General features: G+C 36.7%; 1 protein-coding gene across 1 annotated transcript in view; it reads right to left on the reverse strand.

Annotated features, from left to right (window-relative positions):
* LOC111481145 (probable BOI-related E3 ubiquitin-protein ligase 2) overlaps nt 1–1,158 on the reverse strand; it is a 2,798-nt gene extending 1,640 nt beyond the window's left edge. Inside the window, exons 1-3 of the mRNA XM_023126498.1 lie at nt 959–1,158; nt 727–827; nt 124–440 (exon numbers count right to left, since the gene is read on the reverse strand). Coding sequence (XP_022982266.1) covers nt 124–440; nt 727–827; nt 959–1,041 — 501 coding nt within the window. The 5' untranslated portion in view covers nt 1,042–1,158. The remainder of the gene's footprint in view (nt 1–123; nt 441–726; nt 828–958) is intronic.
* Between the last annotated feature and the right edge of the window lie 10,875 nt (nt 1,159–12,033).

Here is a 12,033-nt window from a genome sequence, read left to right on the forward strand (position 1 = left end):
AAAAAAAAAAAAAAAAAAAAAAAAAAAAAAAAAAAAAAAAAAAAAAAAAACATGACAAGACGCTTGTTCGAAGCAGCTTGAAAGATAGATAGACAATTGTTAGAACAGTATGCTAATCCGGACCTGAATTTTGAGGAACTTCTCAATATCTTCATCCTGCCGCTGTAATTCATGATCAATGTCATCGCCTATAAGAGAGACCAAAGGCGAGTCTCCTGTGGAAGCCATTCTGGTGTTGTCAAGCGATAAGCCCAGTCCTGTTGAAACAGGACGCGGTTGCAAGAAGTCAATGGATGATATTTGGGAATTGTTTTCAAAAAGATCTTGTTCCTTCAATCTTTTCTTCTTGCCTTCTAAGCCATACATCCAGTGAAAATCTGCTGCGCCATCACTGGCGTCCGTAGCAGGGGCTGTATCTGGTGCAAACCCGACTACATGAACTAGAATGACGAAAAACAACAAAATGTTAGTCCAAAATTAAATCCCATGAGGCTGGTCCTGACACAAATAATGAGCTGAAGCGTTCAGTGAAAGAAACGAAAATTAAATCTGAAGTCTTCAACAATCTCTATTAAGTTATTAACCCTTATAAGAACAAACTAACAAAAAACGATTACTGCTTTGAAATCCGCCCAAACCCAAATTTCCAGGAAAACTAAGAGCTGACAGGAATCAGAAAAGTACACAATAAAAGGAAAGAAACAAAGGAAGTAAAAGCAAACTTACATGGAGGAACATAGGGAGGATGCTGGGAATGATCCTGCAAATTCAAGGGGTTGAAATAGGAAATTGGTTGAGAAGAATGACCATCGGCAGTGTACAAGTTCCTGTAATTAGAGATTGAATGAAAAATTAAAATAAGGCAGAAAACAATCGAAGCTCTGTGAAGGAGGGGCGATCGCTAGGGTTTTAAAGAAAACAAAATTTCTGGTTTTACATTGTGGTGAATAAGAATTACCGAAACGATATAGATTGATGATGCTGTTGCTGTTGGTGCTGCGGTTGATACTGTTGTTGGTACTGACTCTGAGGTAGAGCCATGGAGTCGATGAATTACCAGAGAGAGAAAGAGGGAGGGAAGAAGAAGAAGAGGAAAGATGGTAGAGAGGAAGTCGATAGCTAGTCTGACCAATACGCGACTGCTGAAAATTTTGGCAAAGCTTCGTCAAGTTTATTAGACGCCCCTTCGGGACTTGGTTTCTGATCCCATACACGTATCGTATTCTCACGGCTGGGCCCAATTTATGATACGGGCTTTGAAGGCACGAATTTTGGACTCCTCAAATTCGGCCCAGCATGAAGCCCTGCCATGGAGGAGGAAAAGCTAGGCTCAACTTTCCGAACAGGCTCTGTAAGCCCGGAGAAGGAAAAGCTAGGCCCAAGTTCCAAATGGGTTCCGTCGGCTCGGAGGAGGAAAATCTAGGCCCAACATTCCAAACCGGCTTTCCGAATGGGCTCCGTAGGAGAAGAAGCTAGGCCCAATTTTCCGAACGGGCTTTCCGAATGCGCTCCGTAGGCCCGGAGGAGGAAAAGTTAGGCCCAACTTTCCAAACCGGCTTTCCTAATGTGCTCCTTAGGCCCGGAGGAGGAAGAGCTAGGCCCAACTTTCCGAACGGACTCTGTAGGCCCGAATTTTTGAAACATGAAAGTAATAATAAAAAAATAAAATGGATGAACTTCTGCGTAATGATGCCTTAGAAAGTGATGACAAACTGGAAGGTGAATATGCTCAAACCATTCTATGCTATGTTCATATCATTATTTTATGTTCTACTCCCACTTCCATTTCTAGTCATACCTCTAATAATAAAACAATTTGAAACTCTAGGTGAGATTGGATTGTCAAATTTGATTATTTAAAAAAAAACATACTCAATATACAATCTCATAAAATTCAAATGTCATACATTTACAACTCACGACATATAACGAACATTGATTTCACAATATATAACTAACATCGGTTATAAACGTTAAATATTATCTTCTTAAGAGCAAGGTAGAGCTAAGTTGGATTGTCAATTCATATAAGTCTTCTCTAAATGTCTGTGAAATCCCTTTTTAGTCGAAGAGTGGAACTAAATATTTCTTTAAGGGCATGAAAACCTTTCCCTACCAGACGCATTGTAAAACGGTGAGGCTGACCGACATAAAGAGCCAAAATGAACAATATTTGCTAATAGTGAGTTTAGACTATTACAAATGGTATTAGATCCAAACATTGGACAGCTTGCTAGCGAGGATGCTAAGTGCAACAACCCAATAATGGTTGTACCCCCAAGTATGTCATCGAGGACGATTACTAGTTTAAGTGGGGGAGAATGTCACAACCTAACTATGAAGAGAGTAGGTTGTGACCCTCACGTTCCAACAAGAAAAGCGGTGACCCTCAAGTGGCGCCCATCCGGCCACGCGAGGGCTTAAACAAGTGTCATGATCCGATCAAGAAAAACGGTGCATCATCTAACACACCACACGGTTGAGACATAAGCAAGATAGAGACATCAAATAGATAAGAGAGGCAAAGATAGGCTACTTCCCGCTAAGGTTGGTCGTGAGCATCTCAAGATCATGATGCCGCATTGTAAAAAATGTAGGACTGTGACACTCAGCTTCCAAGGAGGTGTACTGTAAAATAGATGGTAAGCTAGTATTTGTTACAAATGGTATTTGGTGTGCTAGCGAAGATTTTGAATCTTCCAAGGGAAGTTGATTGTGAACTAGTATTTGAATCCCCTAAGGAAAGTTGATTGTGAACTAGTATTTGGTAGCGGTGGGCTTGAACTATTACAAATAGTATAAAATGGTGGACCCTTAACGAGAGAGATAGGGTTATGAGATAGGACGTGGAAGAGGGTTTGGCTATCCTATCCCAACAACCTCATGGGTTTGGCCTTTTCTTGTCTCTCATGTTCTTACTTTGTTTTGTTTCTTGTTTTTCTCTGTTAGACCATGCATCTAAACCAATTCAATTTGGTTGGGTTCAATCATCCAATCCTCCTCCCTTATTCCCTATAAAGCTGTTTTTATTTACTTTCTGCTCAGCTGCTGTGACTTCCCCTTCTTCCACTTTGTATCTACTTTTCTTTCTTATGCGCCACTTCTTCTTTTTCGTTGTACACTTCCCAAATACCTGACTCCAAACCATTTCATTCCACCACCACCTTCAAAATAAATACATATATTCTTATCTTCATTGGAAATGATGCCGCTTTTCTTTTTTACAATATTTGTGTTCAAATTTATTTACCAGGTCTCGGGTAATGAATGGCCCTACCATTCCAGGACATGTTTGGAATGGACTCATTCACCAGCTTCGACAAACTTCATGCTTGATCTGATTGAATTGCCTAAAGGGTTTTGTTTTTGTTTGTAATATATGCATTCCATTTATAACAAAATAAGAAAAACAAAATGATCTCGATCATATTTGGGGTTTCTTTTCTTGAATACCCCATGATTTGATCACAAACTCACCATTTATAGATGTAACAAACAGCCATGAATTTGCTACTAGAATTCCTTTTGTGGGTTAACATCATGGTGTGGGGCAGGTGAGAAGCATCATTAGTCCCATCTAAGCTTCCCCACCACGACGCATGTTGCCACCGTACTTCACTGTACTCCAACTTCATCCATCCATCCATCCACCCATTTTAAAGCTTCCAATATGGCTTTTTCATCAAATAATGTAAATTGTACATTGATGTTTATCAGCTCAAACGGAAAATGATACAAACATTTTTTTTTTTTTTTAAAGGGTAATTTTAAGATAACAGACTGATGTCGTGGTCTGTAAAGTGGAGAGAAGGGGATCTTTAAGCCTTTAACTAAAGGGGGAAAATACAGGAAAAAGTAGAAAAGATGATATGAGTTGAAGTTGTATGCTTTTAAGGATATCAACAAAGTGGGTTAAAATTTAGTTTGTTTTAAAGTGTATAGGTGTGAAACACGACTCGTTCCAGTGAGATATCTTATATTTGTTGGAGAGAGAAACAAAGCATTCTTTATACGCGTGTGGAAACCTCTCCCTAGCAAACCCATTTTAAAATCCTAAAGCAAACAATATCTTTTAGCAGTGGACTTAAGCTCTTATATATGGCATCAGATGCAGGCACTTACCCAAGATCTATATTGGTTGTAGAGGGGAAGAAAGCATTTGTTATGTTATAAGAGTGTGAAAACCACTTCCTAGAAAACATGTTTTAAAACTGTGAAGCTGACAACAATGCTGGACTAAATGGTAGGAAAAATAGAAGCGTCCAAGTAGATGTCTTTAGTGTTTAGCTAGCATTTTGGGCAACAGGAAGCTCCTTTTGGCGCTTTAGATTAGAGAAAAGATGCATTAAAGCGTTGGAGTGGGCGAAGGAGTATGAACTTTTTTGCATGCAAAGCAAGTCCATTATTATCCTCACATACAAAACTGTCCTTTCTAAAGAGAGAATCTCTTAAACAACTACCAATATGGACTCCATCTTACACTCTTTATTCTTCCATTTATTTCTATATTTTTTTTCATTGGGCTTTGGAAGAGTTGTGTGAACATAGCGATATAAAGGCGACAAATAATGATGGAAAAAGAGGTGAAGAATCTATGAATATAATAAAGGGTTGTATGAAAATGGCGATATAAAGATGGCAAAACTAATCTTCTCACTTGATTTGATGGGTATGGACTAAAGTTGATTAGTTTAGAAATAAACCCAAAACCCCATTCAGATTAACTTATGTGTTTAAATAAAAACTTAGCTTTACACGTAATTGATGGAAACTGATCTCTAATTAGATGCATTGCTTCACGTCCTAGAAACAAACAAACTTTGCTTTTATTCAACACTGCCCTTTGATTGCCACAATAATTGAACCCAACCCATGGCTTTAGCCTCTTCGGATTCTCAACTTTCTTATCAAATCTAGAAGAATTAGAAGATAAGTTCATGATGTTGAGATTAATTAAAGGGAAGATTACGAGTTTATAAGTATCTCTATCGGTACAAGACATTTTGAGAAAACAAAAAATAAAACTATGAAAGCTTATGTTGAGTTTCGTGGTTCTTAGCATGGTATCAGAGTCATGCTCTTAACTTACCTATATCAGTAGAATCCACAAGCGTCATAATAAGAGAAATGTCCTATAAATGAAAAATTATAAGAGGAAGGAATTAGTAAGAGCAAGAATACAAGGTTTTTGCCAAAAATTAAGGCTCCCCATGAGCATGTCAGATGTATAAACGAGCAAGAGAGTGAAAAGATAAGATAGAATTTGCAGCATAAACTAGGCAGGCTGCACTTAATTTTGATGCTGTCATTGCTCAGTGAGTCAGACAAAGGAGGTTGCCAACACGAAGACAGAACAAACAACCTTGTGGCTTTGTCTTGATCTTTTGATTTTTGATTCTCTGGGCTTTACAAACAAAACAACCACACATCAGTGTTTATTATAAACCAGTAAGTACTTGTACTCTCAAGAGTATTCAATTCAAAACCACAGAAATTAGATCTTTCAAGATTCAATCATCCCACCAATATTTCAAAAACAAGAAATCAACCGTCCCCGTAAGATCCACGCGGTGCCTCCGGTGGGTCATTCCACAGCTGCGGCGGCGCCGGCGCCGGCGTTCAAGTGATTTGGTTGCTAAACACTTTTATGATCGAATTGATACTTGTTTAAAATTGCCCCTTCCCCGCCATGGGTGAATATTTCAAGCTCTGCAACGTCTCAGCCTTTGCCCATTCCCTCTGCCATTCTGTTAGTTAATCGTCTACTTCAAGGATGTGATTGATCCTCCCCTCACACATCTGCTATTGTGTTTTTCTCCTAAAATTAATTAATCCAAAATATTCCTTTGAAAATTAAAACAAACTCCCTTAGTTGACCACTCATTTCTCTTTATTTACTCTGGACTTGTTCTTGCAAAACCCTCGACACCGCCCGGTAACCACAGCGGAGATGTCCATCGGTTCTGTCGACACCGGCTGGCCTGAGAGCAAGAGCTTCACAAATAACAACTAAACGACGACCACTGCAAACCCATTGGATAATACCCAAACCCCAATTCTTGATCATTCCAAAAAATCTCGTCATCGCTTCACCTTTTGCGATGGGAGCCGGTCGGGCAAGGGTGGCGCGTGGTGAAATGATTTGGGTTGAACAAATTGAATAATTGGGAGTGGTTTATACGTTATTTGTAATTCTTCATGGAGTGAGTGCGATTGAAACTTAGAATGTAATTAAATTTCGAACTCAAATGTATAGAAAAAATAATAAAATATTGATTAACTAAAGAACATGTCAGACAGGAAGAAAGACAAAAGTTGGGTAATGGTCCGCTAAATCGCTGCCAATCAGATTCAAAAGTTTGAAATAAGCATATTCCATCTTGGTTGTTGCCATTCTAATTAAGTTTTTTTAAATTCAACGAATCTTACGAATGATCTGATATCCATGGCCTTCTTTCTGTGTTCGAAGGTGACAAAATGGCAGAAGAAAAGACAAGTTAGAGGTCTAAGATGGGCTTGTGAGGAAATCATGATCTTCAGATCTTCGGCATTACACACCAACAAATTCCTAAACAAGATACCTACTTTTATCCAATTACAAAATTAAATATCTTTTAGATCTCCCCAACTTAGAGCACAACCCAATTAGTAAAAACCTATGTAATCGACCAATAAATGTGAAAACGAGGCAAACGGTAATATATATATAACGAGCCAAAGTAGTCAATATTTATTAACATTGGGCTTGGATGGTTACATTGAGTAATATGCTACTGAGCCCCTAAGGAGTTGGATTGTGAGATCCCACGTGGAATGAAGAGAAGAAAGAAACATTTCTTATAAGGATGTGGGAGCCTCTCCTTAGCAGATCCGTTTTAAAATTGTGAGACTGACGATGATACATAACGATCAAATTGGACAATATTTGGTGACGGTGGGGTTAGATTGTTACAAAGATTAGAGAAATAATGATGACGAAGGGACCCATATGGCATAAAAATCGTATCACGGAATCCCTTGGATTGGGGAAGCAGCATAACCAGCCTTAGATAAATGGGACCAATCTTTTTACAAATGCCTTTTCTTCTTTAATCTTCATCACACTCACTATGAAAAGAAGAGAAGAGAAGCGAAGAGAAGAGAAGGAGAGCAAAAAAGTTTTGATTTGTGATGTGCATGTGATCCAACAGCCTTTATGCTCCCTCTCCATCTCCATCATCATCATCAAACCTAACAAAATCCTCCAAATCCAAATGCCAAGATCAGATTAGCAGATTCATTACCAATCTAAAATCAAAACCCGATCATAAGGAATAATCCAAGATTTGAATCTCATAGTAGTTTTGAATATCCTTAACTTAATTGAAATGTATGATATGATACTTGTTTTCCATATTGTGGGTCTCATCATTGCATGAATTAAAAGCAAAAGGTACCAATAAGTGAGGATGAATGCTTAGATTGAGCTTCATAATAAACACATGAATCCCTCATAATCATCAAAATCACAGACAAATGTGGGATGTCAGAAATGGGATGTGTATAATCTAAAGTTGTTAAAAGCTATAAACTGAGGCGTTGCATCTTTAATAAAGGATGAGAAAGAAAAAGTAGAGGTAATGGAGAGGAAAAACAAAGCTACTATTTCTCTGCTTTTGATGTAATTCAAAAAGTGGGGTTAAAACTCATTCTCTTTTCTTGGGTACGCAAAAAATAGAAGCCTAGTAACACTAACAAATATTTTCATTCAAACAAACCCTTTTCGAAATTTAGATTAGGGAAAGATGTATCAGTCTTGAAATTGGAGGAACGTGTTTCTTTTTCTTACATCTTTTCAGCGCAGGAATCTAGCTTTTGGAAAATCATGTTTTTAAAACGTGTCTACTACGTCCCATGCTTTTTTCAGTTGATTGGATGCATGACCAAAAGTTAAAACGGATGAACTCACACCCAGTACAAGCCGAGGAAAAGTTAAGTGAGTTCATATGCGTTAGAACAACCAGACTTTACACGTAATTGATGGGAATTTGGTTGATAGAATGAAGAATATACCAAGGTTTTGAAGTGTTATTTTTGTTGATTGGAAGTGGAAAGGAAATAAAGGCAAGGAAAACGAATATGTTTTTATAGAATTGGGACATACAGATGTCCAATCCCATAAAACACAGTGGAGAATTGGGAGAATGCTAGCTTTTGGTACATAATAGCAGCAGTAAGTCAAGCTTACATCTTTTCTTGTCCATCAATTATTATCAGAATGTCTGTTCTCTTCTGTTGGAGAATTAAGTGTATAATTAGAGTATAAACATAAGACAAAAGGGAGAGAGAAGGCTGTGTTTATTGTGGGGATTTAGATTCTTTTCTTGGGGGTAATAAGAGCAAACGTTAAATTGTGCAATTTTTTATCGCTATTCCCTGTGTGCTTTAGGCTGTCCGTTCTTGAAATCCCCACACATAAAATAATATGGTAGCGGCGGTGGTGATGTGAGAGAGAGAGAGAGAGAGAGGAAGCTGGGTACGGTGGTGGGTGGCGTTGTTTCACTTTCACTGCGTTTTACATATTAGAATAGAATCTTCTTGCTCTTTGCCCTCTTCAAATAAATTAATTAATTGGCAGCCATGGGTGGTGGGCTCGGTAGGATCTGTCTCAGTTGCTGACAACCTGAATCAAACCAAATTATATATATATATATATATATAAATTAATTTGTTACTGTTATTAATCAAAATTAGATGCTTTAATCAATATGGGATTAGGAGAGATTAGTATGAGAGTTGAGGGGTAGTGGAGGAGAAAAGGGAAAACCAGAAATGTTCCCAAAAGGAGAGAGGTAAGAAGAATAGGGGGTAGGGATAAACATGCTTAATCAAACCAAAACAACAAAGCTTGAATCATCAGACTACCCCATACTTACTGCACTCACCTCAACAGCAATACAAAAAACAAAACCCTTTCTTTTTTTTTACCTTTTAATTATTATTATTAGGAAGAGGACTGGGTTTTTCCGTGTCAGCCGCTGCAGAAGAACCACAGAGATCAGTGCTGCACAAACAGAGCGGGAAACAAAAATATGGACAAAAACTCATTAACCTCAAGGAAATTGACTTTACTAACACAAACAAGAACAAAAATGGCCAATCGGTGTGTATATTGGATAAGTCTAAGATTGTTGAGACAGTAATTACACGTTACTATAGTTTCACGAATGCTATTTATATTGATATGATGAGAATTTATGTTCAAAAGTGTACAATATCATATTATCATGAAAGGGTATGATTCTTCTTGAAGAAGTAAAATATAATATTGACTTTATTTAATGATAAATATATATATATATATTCAATTTTACGTACATAATAGTTAATTAATTTTATGTGTTTTAATATTCCAACATATACAACATGGTTTCATCGATAAAGAGAAGAATGAGAATGTGATAATTAATGAAGTTGAACCTATTTTTTCGAGCATTTAATTTATTTTAAAATAAGGAATGGGAGTGTTTTGGCAATTAAGAAAAGTAATAAACAAATAATATCTCACCTTCTTCCAAATTTTATATTTATGTGATATTATTGTCTCCAAACTTTATATTAATAATATTATGGGTTTCTTTTTTTTTTCTTTTTCTTTTTTTAAAAAGTGCGATATATTTTGTTTGTGGATTTTCCAATAATGAGAAATCGAAGTGGGCTTGCATCATGAAAATAATCAGCTACAAATCTATTTACAAATAATTACTCATCATTTTCTTACCCATCCGTATGGTTTTGGACCCTACAAATATTTATTCTAAATACGTAGTTTTAAGAAATCATTACATATGTTTTTTTTTTTTTATAAAATAATTTTGATGTTATTTTTTGAGGAGTGACAGTGAGTTACCAAATAATAAGAAGGAACTTACTATATATAAATAATTGCATCATTAGTTGAATTTTCAACACTCTTGTAAAATTTATTTTAAATTACTTAATAAATTTGAGTATTGTTGTATCACTTAAAAGCCCACAGCTTTCCCTTTCACAACTCCGTTCCCTCACTTATAAAAATCTCTCATAAAAATAACATTTTGTGATCGATGAGATCTCACAATCCACTTCCTTCGAAATCTAGCATTCCGTTGATATCCGTCTGGTATCTCGCTCTGATATCATTTGTAACAACCCAAGTCCATTATTAACAGTCTTCCTTATACTTTCTCTTTTAGACTTTCCTTATAAAAAAAATGTTTTGTTCTCATCTTCAACCGAGGTGTAATCTCACAATCCGCCCCCTTTGGAATCATCGTCTTTATTGGCACTCATGTGGGATCTCACAAACATAATCAACTACTAATAATAGACACATAAATAAATATATATGGTTTAAGTTAAAGATAAAAACAAATATAAAGTATTATTATTTCACTTTTTTACATATGCGATCCCTCAACCTGTGTGTGTGATTAAAGGTACTCATTGCAAAAAAGTTTGCACACAATATTGTTGAAATGATGAGGGCCGTAGTAGTAGACACACACAAGCGTTTCCTATACATTCCCCTTTTGGCCTTTTGGAATTTCAATCCATAATCATATCACCAACAAAATTCAAAACTTTCTTTTTCGCCCAAAAGATTTAAAAAAAAAAAAAAGAAACCCCATACACTAAAAGTATAAAGAAGAGAGAGCGAGAGATTCTCATTTCTTGGACGACTACAAGGAAAAGGAAAGCTGTAAAAAAAAGAAAAAAATAAAAAAAAGGATTAAAAAAGAGTTTATTTATGGAAACTTTTGAGGCCAATAATTCAACCACCTGAACTGGAAGGAGGAGAGAGAGAGAGAGAGAGAGAGAGAGAGAGAGAGTATTGAAGTTTGGAATATTAAGAAGAAGAAGAGAAAAGAAGGAAATAGAAGAGGAGAGGAGAGGAGAGGAAGGAAGGGCGCAGGCTTTAAGTCCCATCACGTAGTTCGATGTATGCTTTACCTTATTATATCTGTCAATGCCGCACACACACAGAGAGAGTAGTAGAAAGAGAGAGTAGTAGAAAATGATGGGGATTCGAATTTCGACACGCCTGCCCTGCCCTGCCCTGCCCTGTCCTGCCTTGCCTTCGGGTGCTCTTGTATATTAACAACAAAAGCTAACTTACAAATCCTAAACCCCAAGCATTTTCATTTTTTCATTTTCATTTTCATTTCCATTTTCTCCTCGGGAACGCATACAAACACACCTTTTTACCACTTCACTTTTGACTTAAATGCCCTCCCTCCTTCCTTACGTTTCCGTTTCCATTTCCATTTCATTTATGTATCTCTGTTTCAGCAACAGACAGTGTTTTAATTTGCTTAGGTGTCAGCATTTATTATGCTGCAAACCCAAACTAATAGTCCACGTAAAAACAAAACTGCATGTTTGTGTGGTCTGTGCGTAGTAATAATAATAATAATAATGATACCAAATGAAATGCCACTGTTTCAATCTTTGGCTGCCTGCCTGCCTGTTTTGCTTTTAATTTCTATCTTCTTTTTGTAAAGTGAGTATGAAGCATTTTGATTATTGGGTATTCTATATACTATACTTACATACACTACTTTTCTGTGGATCGCTCTTTTCAGGAAATCCATTTCCTTGCTTTCAAATTCTCAAGTGTAAGTAATTAAGTTCCTACCAAAAGGGGCTTTCGGCTTTGCCAATATGCAACTAAAAAAGGGTTGACCCACTCCAAATTTCAAGTTTTTTTCTTTCCTTTCCTCTCTTTTGACTGTAAAATTTTGGAGTCAGGAATTGAGGGTGATTCTTAAGTGGGTGCTGGAGGGATGAATGTCAGTAGAGAGAGAGGGAGAGAGAGAGAGAGAGAATCAAATCAAAAGAGAAAAAAAAAAAAAAAAAGGAGATCAAGGAGAGATGGACATGTCACGGGTTTGTCTTGAAAGGCCCTTATTTCACAGTTCAACACAGACAGAGAGACACATATTCTCTCACACCCAAACAACCAAATTAATAAACCAAAATTCCTAATATAAAATGAAAAAACTAACTGCACGG

Source organism: Cucurbita maxima, unplaced genomic scaffold (assembly GCF_002738345.1).
Source record: "Cucurbita maxima cultivar Rimu unplaced genomic scaffold, Cmax_1.0 Cma_Scf00006, whole genome shotgun sequence".
Classification (NCBI taxonomy): domain Eukaryota; kingdom Viridiplantae; phylum Streptophyta; class Magnoliopsida; order Cucurbitales; family Cucurbitaceae; genus Cucurbita; species Cucurbita maxima.